At 35.7% G+C, this 19625-nt stretch overlaps 3 protein-coding genes across 8 annotated transcripts; 2 read left to right on the top strand and 1 right to left on the bottom strand.

The window, feature by feature from the left end:
- Positions 1-310: 310 nt before the first annotated feature.
- On the bottom strand, positions 311-2659 carry LOC113701401 (protein C2-DOMAIN ABA-RELATED 2-like). 2 transcript variants are annotated; one of them, XM_072060444.1, is made up of 3 exons: positions 2287-2659; positions 1422-1520; positions 311-791 (listed from the first exon to the last, which is right to left on the bottom strand). In XM_072060444.1, the coding sequence occupies exons 1-3, from the start codon at positions 2395-2397 to the stop codon at positions 501-503; spliced, it is 501 nt and encodes a 166-aa protein (XP_071916545.1). In that variant the 5' UTR covers positions 2398-2659; the 3' UTR covers positions 311-500. The 2 variants fall into 2 exon arrangements, with proteins under 2 accessions (XP_071916545.1, XP_027077830.2); XM_027222029.2 differs by having other exon boundaries at positions 1422-1517; positions 2287-2651.
- Positions 2660-7270: 4611 nt separating this feature from the next.
- LOC113702128 (protein PTST, chloroplastic) lies at positions 7271-13396 on the top strand. 5 transcript variants are annotated; one of them, XM_027223134.2, is made up of 10 exons: positions 7272-7507; positions 7596-7717; positions 7840-7905; positions 9532-9751; positions 10316-10405; positions 10494-10562; positions 10867-10972; positions 11466-11554; positions 12769-12881; positions 12960-13396. In XM_027223134.2, exons 3-10 carry the CDS (start codon positions 7856-7858, stop codon positions 13060-13062), a joined length of 840 nt encoding a protein of 279 aa, XP_027078935.1. In that variant the 5' UTR covers positions 7272-7507; positions 7596-7717; positions 7840-7855; the 3' UTR covers positions 13063-13396. The 5 variants fall into 5 exon arrangements, with proteins under 5 accessions (XP_027078938.1, XP_027078935.1, XP_071915050.1 ...); XM_027223136.2 differs by having other exon boundaries at positions 7367-7507; positions 7688-7717; XM_027223135.2 differs by having other exon boundaries at positions 7388-7545; positions 7688-7717.
- Positions 13397-15396: 2000 nt separating this feature from the next.
- Positions 15397-16777, top strand: LOC113701525 (uncharacterized). Its single transcript, XM_027222235.2, has 2 exons — positions 15397-16129; positions 16337-16777. The coding sequence occupies exons 1-2, from the start codon at positions 15784-15786 to the stop codon at positions 16513-16515; spliced, it is 525 nt and encodes a 174-aa protein (XP_027078036.1). The 5' UTR covers positions 15397-15783; the 3' UTR covers positions 16516-16777.
- The last annotated feature ends 2848 nt before the right edge of the window (positions 16778-19625 follow it).

Here is a 19625-nt window from a genome sequence, read left to right as displayed (position 1 = left end):
TATATACAAAAGTTAATTTAATAAACAAACAAGTGAAGGCAACAACACAACACAGCCTTGTAAATTCGAACCAATTGATTCCCAGTTTCTTAGGTTATGTTTGGATTGCATTTTTCTAGATTTTTTGTAAAAAAATTACTGTAACAATTTGATATATGTGAGATAAAAAAGTCATTGAAAAATATATTCACGAAAAACGTAATAATTTAATTGCTTTCCAAACAAGGCCTCAGCACGTACGTGGTGAATGCAAAGTTTCTAGTAATACGGATGGATTAATTCATAAATGGGTTGTAATTCGCATACAAGCTTTCAATGATATTGCTTTCTCACATACTTCATTAAAATCATAAAATACCAGGTATATATCACAAAATTTTCTGGCTCCATTTTACAAAAGCGAATGAACAACAGGAGTAAAATGAGGATCTTATTTTTGCATCATTTTACGACACCACAACTCTTGACTGTACACCACGGGACGTGACACAGCCAGGCAATTACAGACCTCTGGAGCCAGGAACATCTATCCACTCCAACTGAAGCTCCACTTCACCCCGCTCAACATTTCGCAGTCTAAGAAACATATGTTGCTTAACTTTTCCATTTTCCCAAACAATACTGCTGTCTTCAGCAAGGCAATTTTGCCTACTTGGTTTTACATTGGTGATAACAGTTCCACTGGGGATGTTCTCTAACCGCATCCTTACAGCCTCAATGAACGGTCCAATGTCAAACTCTGCATCTCCCATTTTGTCATCAAGACTGAATGTATCCTTGTCAAAAACTTGCTGCATCGCACGCCATTAAGAGCGAGGCTTAGTATCTAAGCTCATTGAATTAGCTTCAACATGGTAAGAAAATTAAGCAAATAATGCATCAGCATGAATTTGAACCTTGACCACCTAGATGACAGGAACCCAATTATCTAATTGGAGCTATGCATACGGGGATAGAATCAATCAATGGTCAATATGCCTTGATCCTTCACAGAACATAAATGTAGATTTTACTTTTCAGCCTTCGCAACAAGAAACTAAGGTCCCGTTTGGATTGCATTTTCCGTCATTTTTCATGGAAAAAATACTATAGCGATTTGATGTATGTGAGGAAAAAAGGTAATAGGGAAATGTGTTCACGGAAAATGATGAAATTTTTCTACGGAAAACAGCAATCCAAGCAAGGCCTAAACTTTTCGACGACTGCAAACACTAATCCAACGTAAGTTATTTTCAAACAGAAGACTTTGTTCCTACTTGAGCATCAGTGGTGCAAAAACTCTCCTCATACAATTCATTTTGTATTGCGAACGAACCTAATGTTTCTCAATTCCCTAAAAGGCAAAAAACTTTACAGTTCATAACTGCACCTTACTCAAAAAGCACCACTATAACATACTTATAAAAAAGTATGATACTTACTAGCTTGATTGGGATGCTTGGATCTGCAATTGATAGTGTAAGGTCTTCATTCCACTCAGGATTTACATTTTTCCTCACCACACGCGTCTTCAATTTCTGCTTCACATGTACAGTTCAGAAAAAATCAGTAGAAAGTTCGAACTACGTGTAAGTTGAAATAATAATCTATTATATAGACTGAAAGTCATATCCAGAAATTTAGTCCTCATATACAGCTGGTCTGCTTCCTTTTGTCAAGAAATTAAACACCCTCAGTGCTCAAGCAGGACCAGAAGTAGTTGTAACACCCCCACCCCCACCCCGCCGGGGGCAAAAAAAAAAAAAACACAAAAAATGGCAGTCAACCTCTTGAATTTACAATTAATTTGTCACCTCCGTTACACTACAGACGAGCCCATTACAAGATTTCGACTTTTTCCTTCTCTTTTAGATATGATTTCGGCGTTTTGGCAACTCTAATTCCAACAACAGAGACGAATCGTACAACTAGCTGGCTAGGTAACTAACACCAATATTTGATGTTTGAACAACCGATCTTTCTGGGCCATTTTCCAATTGCTAAGAGTTAGGCAAGCATATACAAACCAGAAGTCAACAACGTCTCTCAATTACGAGTGAGTTTATTAAGGAGTTGAAATATTGCTAAAATTTCAAAAGCTGAACCTCAAGAAGTACAGGGATTTTTTCATTTTAAATCGAATACAATGCTAATCTCACACTTGAAGGAAGTAATCGGAGAAGAGTTTGAGATATCCTAGGAATGATATGACTAGAAAACACTAGAAACATTGGAAAGCATGTCAAGCAAGGCAAAGTCAATGAAATATAAGTTGTAACGGAGAGATTAATAGTTAATACTACTGACCTGTTTGCCCATCCTGACGATAATATAAGGATCACTGCTTCTAACGTCTCTTATGGCAAGGTTAACACCTCGGATGACATGAATTCTCAAAAGTCCCAGTAAGTTCTCCATCTTTTCCGTTGCATAAGCCAGGAAACTACTACTAAAATGAATCAATAGGGGAAAAAGATGATCAGACTTGATTGATCGTGGAAGACAAGGGAAAATCGGGGTCAGCTTGAAATTGAAGGGAGGGAGGGAGAGAGAGTACTGAGAAAAAGAGAGATGGGATAATTGATTCGCAGGGCTAATGTGTTATCGAGAGGAACTTTAGTAGGCCGCAGGGACCAATACAAAATCAAGATCTTTTTATTTTTGTTAAGGTCTGAATATTCTGGTAACGGCATTTAATGAATAATTAATTGCTCTGTTTCAATGAGGAATGAGCATCACGCGCTCCATCGGATTAGACTCGTTCCTAGTCTCGCATTCATGACATCTTCGCACTATGGGCTGGACTTGGGGAAGCCAATTCTACAATGCACTGTAGCGTTGACTGGACACTGAACAGTGGGGTAGTAGAAAATTGAGGATCCAAAGAAAATTTTGCGTCGACTTTTGTTGCATGATTAATGTTGGGAGTAGTAATTGATGATATTTGTTGCCCCTCTTGACGTCCATTTTTCGGAAAAATTGTGTGAGAAATTGTCTTGGGTCAAATTACTTTCACGAGTCTGTCTATCTGTCCATTAGTCATTCATTAAAATTTAATTCAAGCAAAATTATAAAGTTGAGTAAAGAAAATTTATAAATGAAAAATAAAGTAATAATTAATTATTAGTATTTTTTAAAATAAAACATCATTAATATGTACATCCATAAAATAGGTTAACTGTGATTCTAGTATATCTTAATCATTGTTAGAAAATTTCTACTTTCATCTATATGGATCTTGTCTAGCCAAGGGTAAAAAAGGATCTATAAATGCTGGAATAGTATACAAATAATGATTATAAAATATAATAAGAAAAGTATTATTATTAACATGTATGGTGTTTATTCTTGGAAAGATGTGATGTATTTATGAATTACTAGGAGATGACATCAATAATATTTCTTGACTTGTTAATATTACTGAGTTAAATCGCGCTGTATGGGTAATTCTTTGAAAACCTGGTAAATTTAAAGATGAGTGCAAATTGAAATTTCTGAAATTGCAGATCAATTTGTCTTGCACCAATTTTATACATGGGATGATTAAATCAGATGTAGCTAAACCAATCGATAATGAAAATAGTTTGAGTGAGTTTTGCTCCGATTAATATTACAAATCAGAATCATAGATCTCTCTAGCAACGATTTTAAAAATCATTCACTAATGCGGTTCTCACATCAACAATATAACTCAAACACATGATTTTTGTTAAATAATTTATGTTGGGTTTCTGTATCGATTTTGGAGAGACAAAGACAACAGAAAAGAAGGGAGAAGAAAAACCGGCCGGCGGCGATCTCCGAGGTGCAAATAAGTTCTGGTAGGGGGCGGTCCTTTCAACCTTTGACCAGGCTTGAGAACGGTTGGCTGACCCCTCATCCCACTCTTGAGAGTCCTTAGTCAGGTTCTATTCTATGTTGCCCTCACCACATAATGCCTCGGGCATCTTTCCGGGATCTGGATTTATTTATTTTTTCTTTATTATTCCTTGCCTACTGTTGGCACGTGGCTTTTCTTGTTCACAGTTAGTTATTCTTCCTCTTCGGCTTGGATGATGGGTTTTCCTCCACCAAACAAATATCTGTCTAACTATAAAGCTACCTTGCAACTCGTTGACTGTTAATCTAACGAGTTTAAGCTTAATGCTTTCCAATAATAATACAGTTTTTTTTTTATTATTGAAAAGATAACCGAGTCAATTAGTGGGTTCCATCATAATAAGAGAGAGACTCTGTACTAATAATGTCAATAATAAATCCAATCATGTAACATAAATGAAAGAACATCAATTATTAATTTGCACCAATAGCAAAAATCAACTGGAATTTCCCCAAAGAAGTTGTACACGAAACATATTTTTATACAGTAATTTGTGATTAAATTACTACGTATTTCCAGTCTACTGTGCCGTTTCGTGACGTGGGCTCATAAGCTACGGTTTTGTTTGTTTCTGTACGAGAAGAAGCTAAACAATAGTTATCGTTAAAAAAAAAAAAAGGGGTTGGCGAGCTTCGACAGAAGATTGGATCTCCTCAAGGCATAGTCAATTAATACCAGTAAAGAAATGTCTTTATGTAGTCAGTCAAGGGATAAATAAATGTGCGTCATTTTAGCAATTTAGTGGGAGAGAAGCTAAAACACCAGACGGCAACTTTTGAATAATCGTCGTATTCGGAAAAATACACTACTACTACAAAAAAAACAGTTAATAACAGGCCTATCTATGACGACGTTCTTTAACGTCCTCAGAGGGTCAGACAACTTTCTGGAATCGAAGAGGTGGCTGAGTTACACGTTTATAAAAGAAAAGAAACCAACAAAAAGAATGCACCCACCAATGAAATCCTCCTATCCTACTAGATTGAATAATGGAGTGTAAAAAAGAACCACTGTCTAGTGATACATTATTTTATTATTACCAGCTTACATCTCGTAAAGTGATCCAATATTAACAAAGCTAGACTCCAAAGCCATGGAAGAGAGAGTGAAAAAACCCACCTCTAAATCAAAGGTTTGTATAAGAGTTTCGCGTAGCGGCCATGAAACTATTTAGTTTACTAAAAAAAAAAAAAAATTAATAATCAAATGAATTCACTTATAAAAAAGCGACTAAAAATAACCATCTGTCTAAACGATATATGCACCATTGTGGAAGTCAAACTACAAAGCAAAGACTGTGAAGTTTTAAAACTTTAAACTGCGTCAATCTGTAAGGAGCATGTGTGTACACACTTCAACCGTCTAATTCCAATTGCTAGTAAATTGATTTTAAAATCCTGAGGGACCTAATTAGCTTCTGATATCAGGCGCGCACTCTAAAGAAATTCACTTAAAAACGACAACTAATTAGAGGCCTCTTTTAGTTCAGTTGATATTTGATGGAACGAGCCTTGAATTGGTTTGTATATACTACTCCCTCCCTTTTTTTATAACTGACGTTAAAGATATTTGCTCTAGTGTACTTTTATCTGTCGTTTTATTATCCCCATACAATATTAATTATTTTTTCACAATTTTACCCATTTATCTCTCTTTTCCAATACAGGGTTCTTAATTACTACTCCTAGTAATTATTGCTTCTTTTTTTGTAACAACCCTAGTAATTGCATTGCTTTTGTCCTAGTAAAACAGCACCATTTAGTACTCTAGTGAGAGAAAATATGGGTGAATTGGACAATTAATGAGGGTACAAAAGGAAAGTAGTGTATAGATTTAAGCAATGAAAAACTTTTCTTAATTGGTGTGTAAAATCTTAAACGTCAGTTATAAAAAAAAAAGGGAGGGAGTATAAAATAAAAAGTTGACCATTCAGAAGTTGGTTTCCGATGACGTCATCCATTGACAAAAAGTTCCAGACTAGCGGATGATCTTGTCGACTTTCTGCTGGACCTTTTTTAAATGCAAGAATGACGGAGGAGTGATTATTTGATTTTGAAATTGAGCACTGAGTAAAGAAGAATTAAGAAGCAAGCAACTCTAGACGTTCATTCCGCCTACTTTGCAGGAAAATCTCCGTCCCCGCCCTTCATCTTCAATTCTTTGAATTTGTTTTAGGCAATCAATCAAGAATAAATATACTTCTGGGGTCCTCATTCTGATTTTTAAAAAAGGAGAACTACAGAACCCATTATTGACATGTATTGGATAATGACGTCAGTCCGGGTAGATGTTTACTGAAATAGCACTAGATGATGGTGGTGAGCTTAAGGCAAGGCGATGTTAGCTTGGTTTGTTTCACATTTGCTTTAGCATTAGTTATAGTGAATTTGCATTGTTTGGATTGTATTTTTCTGGAATTTTTTTTTTTTTTTTTAGAAAAATCACTATAGTAATTTGACATATGTGAGATAAAAGGGCGATTAAAAAATTTGTTCATAAAAAATGTAGCAATTTTTCTTTGCTACAAACACACTTATAAAATTTTCCTGTTGCTCAAGGAAAAGGAAAAAAAAAAAAAGAATAACGTTTTAGTTGGAAGTTGATCCATGGTTGAATTTAGGGGTCAGCAAGGTTGATCTGAATGAGCACCGGAGTTTTCCACATAACTGTTTCCTACAGAATTTAATGGTGTCCTGACTTATGGTTGATCTACCCAGAGTCCAACTTGTAATTTAATGGAAGTTTGGCACGACAGAGTCCAACAGATTTGGTTGAAAAATTCATGTTGATTCGGCAAACCAGCAGGTTACGTTGAAACAAGAAAACATGGACCGAACTTAATTGTGTTGTTAATTTCTTTGAAACAATTGTATATATTTTGAACTGGTACTTAATAAATAATTGTTCATTTGGCACTCATGTCATCACTATTGATACTGGGGAATGCTTACAAAACCTTCGATTATTGGGAGTGCAGCAACGTGAAAGAAAAGAATAATTTCACCAAAATCTGTATCTATTTAAATGCATGGGTCAGGCAAAATTGATTAACTATTTCTAGCCTAGTTAAAAAGTTTAAGGAGAGGATTTGAAGCCGGACGACTGATGATGCCACAACACAAAATGACATACCACCAAGTTGGGTTGGACTCGTCGAACTCACCACCACCACCACCTTGAAACTGCCAAGTTGTTTAAAAGATAAGCCCGCGTCAAGCTGGGCTTCCTTTCAACAGCACAAGGAATCTGGGCTTCCAAGAAAGTGAAAACTACAAGCAAAAAAAAAAAATCCTAGCCCAGTTACTTTAAACGTGGCAATGAGCTGTCCAACCACGTATACAGAGATGATTGTGCCTAGTTCTGTGTGCGGCTTCGGTTTGATTATGGATTCCAGCTCTACTCGCTTGTCGTGTCGTATCCCAGCAAGTCATTTTAATTATGGGTTTTTGATTGATTGAAATCTTGAATTCTCTCCATCTTCTTCTTGATATAAATGGCCTGATTTACGGGTCTCTATCTGTCCTGCTAGTTTTCGACAAGTAGGCTTTTCTACTGCTAGTTTGATGGCGAACCCTGCTCATAGTTCGTCTCTGATTGCCTTCATTTGAGAGAATATTTAACTCCACAGTTGAAACACGTCTTTATCCGGTAAAACTTCTTATTCGCCTTGCACAAGATTGTTCCAGGTTGGTCATGTGATTGATTGTTTTAATGTCAAATTTTGTTGCTGACAAAGAAAATGCATGTGGGCTTGGTGTATTTTTGAGAAACCCGATATTAGCTGTGTAGAGTTGGGTAAAGTATAATTCTGGATATTTTGCTCTGAAGCTGGGCAATTTTAGGTGCCGAGACTGTGGAGTAAGTAGTTATCTTCTTGTTTTTGCAATTCGTAACAACTCATTTTGCTGCTGCTGCTGCCGCCAAGATAATACGTTGAACTCTGATTCTGATCACTACCCATAATCATTCCTGTTTTGCAGTTCAAAATCTTGAAGTATGGAATGCCAGATACTAATAAGTACTGGAGTGCGACCATTCTTAGCAAGGTGAATGCCAGATATATTTTGCTCAGCACCACAAATATGCTTATAAATTCTTCTACGTAGGCACCACCTTTTGTAACCTACCTCAAGCAGTGACGGAGCCAGGATTTTTTTTTTAGGGGGGGCCAAAATTTTTTCCTAATAAAATTATTTTAATATATTATGTTCAAAATAACTTTCTTCTATTTAAATATATGACATCTAAAAATATCAAATATTAAATTTAATTATAAAGGTATGTCTATTCATAAATATGCGGTATAGTCATAACAAAAATTAACAAAAAAGATAACTTTTGATTAAATATCTTATAACATCACAAACCATCCAATTTGCACGTTATGAGAAGATGCTCTCCAATATGTCACCTATGCAATATATATATATATATATATATATATATAACCATGTAATATAAATGTAACTATTTTCAATTGAAAAAAGATAAAAGTTATGTTAACATAATTTGAAATTTCAACATCTTTTCTTAGAAGTAAATTGAGCTCTACGTTCTTTCATAGAACTAAATTCATCTATGATTGAATCACTGCTAAATTTTTCAACAACTTCCTTTTCTATATACACAGTTAGACAATCATTCAAGAAATTATCTTCCATCTTGTTTCGGAGCTTTATCTTGATTATTTTCATAATTGAAAATGCCCGCTCTGTAGTTGCAGTTGATATAGGAAGAGTAAGAACAAGTCTAATAAATCTGTCAATAAGAGGATATATCACTGATTTTCTTATCTTCACCAAGTCTTGACATAACTCATGAATACCAGATAATTCTTGCAATTGATGATGATTTGGAATGTCGAATTCAAAATATTGAAGTTCTATTCTTAGACGTACTAGTTCTTGCTTTTAACAATTATGAATTGGGTCTATTTAGCCCATTAACAATTATGAATTGGGTCTTTTTATTCTAATACATCACATTGGGTCAATTTACTATGGAACATCAAATTATATGTTTAATTTTTGAAAGTTAAATAATTAGTACAATAAAAAATAAATAACTTTTTCTGAAGAAAAAAGGTAATTCAAAGATGACTAATTCATATATATATATATATATATATATATATATATATATATATATATATCTCAACTCTCATAATATAAACTAAAATTGTAAAAATTTAGAGGGGGCCAATTTTATTTTACACATATTTACATATTATGAATTAAAATTTTCAAAACTCATGGCCCCCTCTGTCCCTCCTTGGCTCCATCATTGTAGGCAACTCTGTACATGCACATACGTGTATGGATTGCATGTTTGGCTTGAATTGGTGTCTATTCTCTTCGTGTATAAACTCTCTTGGTTAGCCTAATGTATATGTTGTAGGTCTATGGTATAATACTGGTTTTACGAGAAAACAAGTTAGAGGCAAATTTGTCAATAGGAACAACTTTACAAGTTGGGGGGGGCTTAAGCCCCCACCAGCCCCCCCTTAAATCCGTGGCTGACCTCAAGCATTCATATTTAAATTTTTGTTGGAAGGTGTTTATATGAGGTCTACTCGCTTTTAGGACACATTTTAAACCGCATTAGCCTATTTGAGCCTGCCAAATCAGAGATTTAAGATGAGTATTGATAGAGTTCATGGTAATTTGGCCTAGATGGAACTCAAACAAAGGTCTCAAGAAGTTGGTGAGGCTGAATCAAGCTTCTATTCGGGAAAACGCAGCAAATAAAATATCCTGGAAATTACGTTGCACGCCAGCTAGTTTGGAAGAGGAATTTTCAGCATTGCAGTCACAGGAGTTTACAGAGGATGATGAGACTGACGTGGAAGACTTGTCTGATGAAGCTTCTCCAAAACCTTTGAGTAGTGAGGAGGTGAGCTTGATTTTAAAAATCCTCCTGTGAATGTAACCTGTCCTTTTCAGTCTCTCTTACATGCTTCGCCGTTATTCCATGAAAGACATGCTTGTAAAGTATGGCCTTGTAAATGCAAATTAATATTCGTTACTGAAAATTTCTCTGACCTGGGCCAGTCATGAAAGAGGAAAATACATAAAAGGTTTATTATTTAAACTCCTTAATAGTGCATTAAACTCCACTGGGCTCATCATTTGTTTATTGTCGGAATTACATCTCTAATTGATTTGGCTAGATTCTATCTATTTTTCGGCTACTTGGAAAAGAAGTTTTGACGTTATTATACAAGATATTTCCTTTTTCTTTTCTCCTTCTATTTTTCCATTTGAATGATGTTAGTTGTGTAATCTTCATTCTCAAGTCAAGGCATTTTCTTCTTTGAAAGGTACTTGCTAATTTTTTTTTCAATTTATGTTTGAGCATCATACAAGCCACTTTATATGCAATTATGCCTCCGAAAGCAGTTGATTGGAAGTTAGAACTTCTTCTGACAGTGCTAAGGTTTATGTATTCCTGTATCAGTTGAAGGCATTGCTTCTTGATTCTGAAAGATCAAAGATCATCAAGAAACTTAGTGATGCTAATCAGTACAATCGAGTTCTGAAACGACAGGTTTGTTGTGTAGTCCCCATTTTTTTTTTTTTTTGAGTAGTCCGAATTGTTTTATCATGTAAAGGCATAGTTGCGTTAATGCTTGCAGTTGCAAAGCAAGGAGGATTCGTTGGTTAATTTTAAAAGTGAACTTGCTGTTCTGGAGCTGGAGATTCAGGTTTGCCTCTAGTATAACTGCTCTCCTAGTGTATCATATGACAATTCCAATTTTCTTAACAAGTACTTCCCTTACATTAGGAGGAACGTTATTGGAGTTCTATGTTGCAAAGTGGTAATATATTCCAATAATCGTTAAAACATTCACAACTGGTATTCTGTTTATAACCCAATTTCCTCTCTAGAACATGACCATTTGGGAGCTAGTTACTTTTCTCAATTAGCTTGATATCAACCAAGAAATCGGATTCTGGTCTTCCTGGCAGCATAATTGGCATTCACCATACATCTCTATTGATTTGCAGGCATTGGTCAGTTTAGCTGAAGAAATTGCTAATTATGAAATTCCAGAAGGTTCGAGGAAGATACATGGGAGGTACATTCAGTCTCACCTCCTTTCAAGGCTAGAAGGTATATTCTCATACTGTCTGAAACTAAATACTTTCTTTCTTGTGTGGAGCCTTCTAGTTTTTCGTGTCTGGTCTCGTAGTATTTGGTGGAGGTCATCAGGCCTGTGCTCAGGCTTAAATGGAACAAATATCAGGATCTTCTGAAGTACAAGAAGTATCTTGAGTATTAAAAGGACTTGTGTTTATCAAGGGTGAAGGCTGAATGATGCCCCTTCACTCGAACCCAAACTTTTTGCGCATGAATCACTTGTGCTATCAATACTGAGATTTGTACAAGATGTGGCTTTAGCATGGAGGAAGCAAAATGGTGTCTAGATGCTTTAAGTTGTTTATTAAGCTGATTTCTGGCCTGTTAGAGTGGTTCACCTATTATGTAATACAATAGAATTCTGTGAGTCTGACAAAGCCTTGGCAAATCTTCCTTATTTGTACTTGAAAACTTTTTTCTTTTCTCTTTTTGGTGGCTCTGATGGATCTTTTCGCTGTTGCAAAAGCTGTACAAGAAAAATTGAGGGAACAGACAAAGGATGTGGATGCTGCTCAATCCAAAGAGGTTCCTTTATATTGGTATGGAGTGGCGGAGGTGAGTTAGCAAAAAACCGTGTTATTCTCTGATTGAATCATGACTTTTGCCAGTAAGGATTTTCGCTTATTTAGTTTCTCTTATGCTGTTTGGACTGTATAATCTGGCTACACACCTAATCATTGAGAGAACTTACCATAAATTTCATACCATCAAGAGGTTTCATGGACCTGCTAGTTGCAATTGTTTGTTTCTACATGTTTTCCTCTTTTGTGTAGAAAGACTAAACGGTTTATCTATTATATAACCAATTGCATGAAACACCATTCTGTCTGAATGTTGCCACAAACACTTTGTTGAAAAACTTCTGCCTTTTTTGCTTTTCCCTTCCAATTTTTTCTCGGTAGATAAATTGCATTGAAAAACTGTACGGTAAATTGAGAGAGGAATGGTTAGGTTAGTTCCTTTAAAGGAATACTATTATTGAAAACGTTCTGCCTTTTGTTGAGAATATTAGAAGAGATAATTACTGAAAGCACAACTAGCCCCCAAACTCAACTCCCAACTGAAAGAACAGTCTTAAAACCTCAACCTAAAACACAATTCCTTAATCTAAACCTTAAAAAACTTCAAATTCAAAATCCTCAACATCCAAAAAGCCAAAGCAGAGCCAGAAATATTGAGTGGTTATCCAGATACAGACACACATCTACAACCATGGGTTTTCTATGTATGTATGTATATGATATGGATGTATAATATATAAAGCTCACCAAGTCTTGACTAGCCTTTGAGAAAAATAAAATAATGTGTGCGCTTGACTCCAGTGCATCATCGAGCTCAAACTTGAGTTTGAGCTTGAGAAACATCGAGCCATTGAGCTTGAGAAACATCGAGCCAAGTTTAGTTCAAGTAGCTCACAGGCCGCTCAATCCATTTGCCCTACAATACTAAGCGCCCTTAATTAAGGTTTAGCTTGAGAAAGAAGATTTACAACTTTCTGAATAACTCAAAAATTGCAAGTTGAGTCGAGTTTCGTGAATCTGCATTTAGGGTACTTTAGACATGCTGATATAAACTACTCCTGCATCATCAATTTATGGGTTTGAACTCTAATACACCATTGTAAATACCTTTTTCCAGTGTTTTGGGGGGAATTTTAGTAATGTCATTGAACAATTTTCCTCACGGGTATAAGGCCTCACTTGGCTTTGATTTGATATTACTTAAAAATGTAACGATCAAATGACCCACTTACATTTCATTTGTGTCAGAGTGTACAAGTAATGGGTTCCTTTGATGGATGGAGTCAAGGTGAGCACCTATCACCAGAGTACACTGGTTCTTACACGAAATTCTCCACGACATTGATGCTGAGACCTGGAAGGTATGCTCTCGTATGTTGCTTGCATTCTCGATCTTAATCCATGTTGTCCTCCTCTGATCCATCTCTTATATCATGAAGGTATGAAATTAAATTCTTGGTTGATGGAGAATGGAACTTGTCGCCAGAATTCCCTACTATTGGTGAAGGGTTGATGCAAAACAACTTGTTAATCGTGAAATAGCTTCAATTTGCCGACTTGGCCGTATTAGATGTGTTAAGTGCGAAACTCTTTTGCCTAGAAAATTGTAATCAAATGATCTTCTTAGAAAACTTACTCTATTTGCTTCACCAAACTGCGGATGCAAAATGCCTCTGGACTCCATTTGCTTGGTGTCATATGTTTCCTTTTGGCTTAGCTCAGGAAAAGAAGAATAATAATACTAGCAAACTAAGGAACAACGGCAAAAGAAAAATAGGAAGAAGGCCATTTTTAGGCAAATAACTCTGAAGTTGTTTTTCAGAACTGTGATTTCCCTATCTTGGGAATAGTAATAAAGACGACGCTATTTCTTTAATTTGTAGTATACATATCAATATTCGGGTCAATGACCGTCCAGTCCTGTATTCCCATTTTCCTTAACTGCCTGAGATTACTGTATTTGCCTTCGCATTTTTATTCGCTTCTCCATGTCTGCCCTATGTTTTCAGCTGCTCTAGGTAGATTAACTGAACTCCCCTGGGTAACTAACTAAACTTGAGGTAGAGGCTTTTGGCTTTGGCGTCCAAACAAACAAGTGTAATTATGTTGGTCAACTCGAGACGGTGTCAAGCTAGTAACTAATTTTACATGGGGAAGAACATCTTGCAATATAGAATTCTAGTTGATTAATGTTAGTTGCACAGTTAATAAGACCTTATCATCTCCTGCCCAGTTAAAAATCTTGTAAAGACGTTGGAAAAAAGTGGAGCAGCTGATTCTATGGATCCTACAGTTCTTGTATTTATTAAGACGATAACCATTATATGTGGAACAGATATAGTTAATTATATACTCTTTAAACTCATGAATTCAAGGGTTGATTGGCGCATTTAGGTTTATTTGAGTGGCTGTTTGACGTTCGCTTTTGGTGAAGCCAAGAGTTCACTGTCATTGTCTTCCGAACTGGTGCCCCATCAAGCTCCAAGGAGTATTTGGATGCGTATGTGCGAGGGCTTGCTCATACGTTGGTTCCTTCCATTTGAATTCCTTGGAAGCTTGTGGTAAACCCTTTTTTTTGGTTAACTTCCTTGATTGGATTGTATTTTTCTGGATTTTTTTTAGAAAAATTACTGTAACGATTTGACATATGTGAGATAAAAAGATGATTGAAAAATTGCTGTCGGAAAATTGAATTTTGAAAATTTTGTAATTCCATCTTGCGAAGTCAGTGGAGTTTGTCACCTGCACCCGGCACGTTTCACCTCAAGTAAGGACTGGTTTACGACAGAGGGAGCATCTGTTACTTCGATTCGACTCATCATTTACGTTGGGAACAGGGTCCTTCGGGTGACCAATTATTAAATTCTCCGAATCTGATTCTCTTTTTTTTTTTTTTGGTTCAATGAATTCTGTGGTTTATAAACGCACGCCCGTGAGTATTAACTTCCCTAGCTTACATTTCAAGATTTTGTTCTCTATCAATGTACCCCCGAAGATACTGCGCACGTAAACCTTTGATTTGTGTGAACTATTTCTGGGGAAGTAGCATATGTTCTTACCCACTTCATCTGGTAGGCGATCTTTTCTCTCGACTGTTATTCCCTACTGGCTGTAGGCCATTTTTTTCCCCCGATTGTTATTGTAAATAGCTATACTGGCAACCGCTTTGGTTGGGTGTATTCTATTAACGTGTATTCCAGAGATTTTGAGACGTCCACTATGAGCTATAGTTTTTTTTTTCCTTTTCACATATTTGATCGAATTGTCACCGGATCAAATGGGGTGCATCGGCACTGCAATCGGCGGTGAAATTTTTAGAAAATCTTGAATAATAATAATGGAGGTTAAGGACCTTAATATTTTGATCTACACTCGAAAAAAATTTTAAAATTCTATCCGGTAACCAACTACTCTATAGAATAGTTGGTTCCCTGTGAGCTATAGTCGGGTCTAACAATATTAGCATGTTTGCTTACGTTTTAGCTGAGGAAATTCTACACGAGGCAAACTGCAAATAGTACCTCGGAAGGTTGAGTGGTGGAGTCTTTGCTTTGGAAGAAGCATGTATTAGAAAGTTTCAAGAGGGCAAACAACTTTTGCTTCATGGACTTTTACCAAACAGGAACTTGCACATGCTGACACGATGATTTGAACACTCGATTTGTGAACTGTGACATCGGTAGAACCCAAAAAAAACATTTTATTAGTATTATTATTAATTTCGTCCAATGAGTTAATGGTTAGCTGAGGCAACCAACATGAAGAACTGCCCCGGACGCTACAAACCATGAAGCCAACTGCATAAGGTCACCCCTGTACCTGAAAGTTACTAGTAATATATATATCGCTGCAGTCTAACAGTCCCTCCAACACCGCAGAAGAATCAACTCCATAACAAGAACAAACCCTTTCTCTCTCTCTCAAAACTTAGGAGTAAATTTTCCTCTTGATCATCTTTTGCTCCCCTGTTCTCTGCTTTGCATAACCACACTCAGAGTTTTGATGCTCTCCCTCTTTTCCTCTCTCCCATGTTCTGCGCATTCACACAAAGCGCGGCTCTCTTCCTCTTCCTGTTCTCTTCTCTTTTTCTCTCCTCTTTTCCCATTTCTTTTTCCATCCTTCCGGTCCAGCAAAGAAGCCTGGTATTATCGCTGCCTAGGACTTGATCCTTGAAGCTCTTATCCAACCCTCTTTCATTTATCTCGGTCGGTCAATAGATACATATTTGAGTTTGTTTATTCGAGACGGTTTTACACATTTCCAATGGGACAGATCAAACCATCTCCTGATTTTATGAGTGAAACAAACCACAAACCTATGGATGTCAGGGTGTTGAAGAAAAGTATATCTGACAAGATGTTGCTGCCAAAGCCCAAGAAAAAGAATGACGAGAAGAAGAATGGAAAGAATAATAGTAACAATAAGTTCTTGATTACAATAAACGTCCTTGGTAGCGCTGGACCCGTAAGGTTTGTGGTGAACGAGAATGAGACTGTCTCAGAAGTGATCGATGCAGCCCTAAAACTTTATGCCCGCCAGGATCGCCTTCCCGTTCTTGGTTCTGATGTCAACAGTTTCCTTCTCTATCCAGCCAATGCAGGATTGGACGGTAGGGATCTTGTCAATCCAGTTTTCAAGATTTTATGTTCAAATTCTTGTTTTGGCCCTTGGTCCTTATTTGTATTACTGCTAAATTTTGGCATACTCTTTCTAGTATCTTAAAAAAAAAAAAAAATTTATCAAGCTTTAGCAAATCGGCACTGAACTTAGTCCTCAACCTTCGAAGACAGACTAATGCACGTGCCAATTGTTGCAGCTCTCAACCTATCAGAGTCAATAGGATTGCAGGGAGTGAGGAACTTTGTCCTCTGCAAGAAGCAGAGGCGGCCACAGATGACAGAGGCAAGGTCGGAGATGATTTCTCGTAAGAGGAGTGGCAGTTGGGTGAAGGCGTGGTTTAACAAGTCCCTGAGCTCCAAGACGTTATCGCACTGATATTCATGCTTTCAGAATTGGAAATAAATGGGCATCCCCAGTTACACAAGTCGTTACAATGAACTGTGGTTGTGTGTTGACATTTCATAATGCCATGTATATGCTTGTGTTTCATGATCGCTTTCTTGTTGGGTTGTGTAGTTGTATACACACGTATGATCATGTGTGTTCTATTTCCAATTGCAGATTTTGTAAATCATCATAAAATATTTGCAAACAGAATTTGGCTGGCCCAGTCACTTGAGGTCAGAAGTTTCATCAACCTGGCTGGCAGTCTTGCACACGCATCTGAATAATTTCATGAGGATTATCACTGACCAGATCTGCATTCTATTTTAATTAGCTTGTGATAGAGATCCAAATGCCACCATGTGTTGAATGTTGATGCTCTAGCTCCGCACGAATTTCGAAGTCTTGCGAGTAGTGAGTAAACTAGAGACTAAAGGTGTCAAAATGGGTGACTTGAGCGGGTTTGGGTTGGTTAAAATAGATAATGAGTATAAGTGAGTCAACCCATTTATATCCATTTAATTAGATGAGTATAAATGGATAAGTCAAAAAATGAATTGAGTAACCCAATTACCCATTTATAAACCATTTATTTTAACTTTTTATAAACTCCCATCATTAGTTTTAAATATTTACTTATAATGTTTATTAAACTTAATTAACAATTTTTTTTCATCCATACTCTATTTCGCAAAATTATATATTATTTAATAATTAAACAATAAGAATATAACATTTGAACTAAATACTATAATAGTTAATATAAAAATTTAATTCAAAAATTTTGAACCCCTAGAATTTTTTCGTGTGTAAATTTAAAATTTCATTTTGAAAAGGTAGGAAAAGATGTTAAAACTTGTCATAAAGTGGTAATGCTGAAAAATGAGTAAGTTAACAAACTAAGAGAAAATAAAATGATAAGATAAAATAACAAATAATAATAATAATAAAACAAAAGTAGTTAACATCATGACAAAATGAAGAATTTGAAAAAAAAAAGGTGGGGGAAGAGAGGAGACTTGAGGGAAGACAATTTTAAATGAGTTAATTGGATTTGATGGGTTAATTAGGTAATCCATTTATACCCATATGTAAAAATTTAAGATACCTATATCCATCTATTTATGCAAGGGTACGGATAAATTCGGTTAAATGAATTTATTTGCTACCTATATTAGAGACTTTTGCAATGACTATGGAGCCAACTTAGGACTGCAAACGAACCGAGCAGCTCGACTCGAGCTCGAACGCAAAATATTAAGCTCGTATATATATATATATATATGTATAATTTTAAGTATATATATATATTTTTTATTTTTTTTTTAAGTATATATATTTTTTATTTTTTATTTAAATAGTAAAATTACATATATATCCTTAATATTTTATTATTTATTAAGAAAAAAATTATATTATTTATTTTTTAAAAAATAAAATAAATTATTTTTTATTTTTTTCGATCTTGAGCTCAAGTTTTAAATTGTCAGCTCGTCGATCTCGAGCTTGAGCTCGAGTTCAATAAAATTAAGTCAAGACTCGATTCAAAGGCCAAAACTCGACTCGTCTCGACTCGTTTGCAGCCTTGCCAACTAGACTCGTGTGGACTATTCTCGTTTGGCATTTCGGGCTAAAAAGAAACGGTTAATCACTCTTTGCCCCAAAAGGGTAGAGTAGTCACATTCTATCACACCCAACTTCTGTAGTATACACTTTATCCCCCACTACTTGACCAACGTTATAAAGCTTAACACCGTCACAAGAGGAAAAAAAAAAAAAGGCTGAAAAGGCTTAAATAGCCATGAATTGTTAGTGAAGGGACAACTATACCCCTGTGTTGGGAGTAAGTGGGAAAGCCATGGCACGCACATGAACTAGAAGAGGCAAAAAAGAAAAAAAAAAGAAGTTGTTATTGCTGAAGTGAAATTATATTCGTTACCAAACGTAAGACCAAAGCTATCATATTTTGTGCTAGGTTGATCTTATGTTATAATTGCAACTTACTTACAAAAAAAAAAAAGAAGAGAGAGTTATAATTGCAGCATCCTACGAACTCTCTTATAGGATCATGTGGTGCATAATGGTATTCTTTTTATCCCATACTTGCACCTTGCATCTTCACTTACTTCATACCTTGACGTGGTTGAGCTATTTGAGGAGCAGTTGCTGTTATTTAATTGTTGAAGTTAGAATGCAAAAAGTTTAGAATTGGTGTTCATTTGTTGAAGTTATAGTGCAGAAAATTTGGCTTCATTTTTTTTTTGTTGCACTGAAGGATTTACACCAGAATTTATTTTGGAAGAGAAATGTTGCGTGGAGTCAGAGTTAAAAAAGTAGCAAGGATGTTAACTCGACGGGGGTAAAGTGAATATTCCCAAAGCTAGGATTCTTTTTTTTTTTTTTTAAATTTGGAGGGGGGTTGCAAACTGTGATTAACCCAAAATGAAATTCACTATCGCTGTTAAGTTTTTTAATTATTGCGCTCTTCAACTTTTGAGCGCTTAAACAAAATTCTGCGAGTCATAATGGAGTGGTAGCCAAAAAAAAAAAAGAAAAAAAGAGAGAGAGACAAAGAGAGAGAGAGAGATGGAGCATAATTGAGGATATCAGTATAAAGATGGATTTGATAACTAGTGATTAACTGGAGATGGGAAACGGATCAGATACCAACTTCGTTGCCAAATTTGATACCTGAATATGGCTTTGCTTAAAGATTAAGTGCACAATGACTTTGTTAAAGCAGAGGCTCGCGTTGAAAGGTAGCATATGTCCAACTGCCACATTCATAAATCGTTTGATGCTTAAAACGCACTGAGACTCACCTAGAAACAAGTGGAGAACTGACTAAAATTAAAAAGTCTCAATATCATTAGACCAAAAAACAAAAAAAAAAAAATCAAAATTGGGATTCGTCCAACAAATATTGTCCTTGATTGTATATCACTACAAGAAATTTAAACTTTTCGTGACTCGTCAGTTTAATGCAAGTCGTAAAAAACTTATTTTTTATGACATGAAACTAGGAAATGTAGCAATAAGTTGGTTTAAGTCATAAAATGAATGATTTTAAGTCATAAGTCGATCTTGTGACTTGTAAATGA

The sequence above is a fragment of the Coffea arabica genome, chromosome 7e (assembly GCF_036785885.1).
Source record: "Coffea arabica cultivar ET-39 chromosome 7e, Coffea Arabica ET-39 HiFi, whole genome shotgun sequence".
In the NCBI taxonomy this organism is placed as follows: Eukaryota; Viridiplantae; Streptophyta; class Magnoliopsida; order Gentianales; family Rubiaceae; genus Coffea; species Coffea arabica.
Note: the sequence above shows the minus strand (reverse complement) of the source record. Positions and strands in the feature narration are given on the sequence as shown.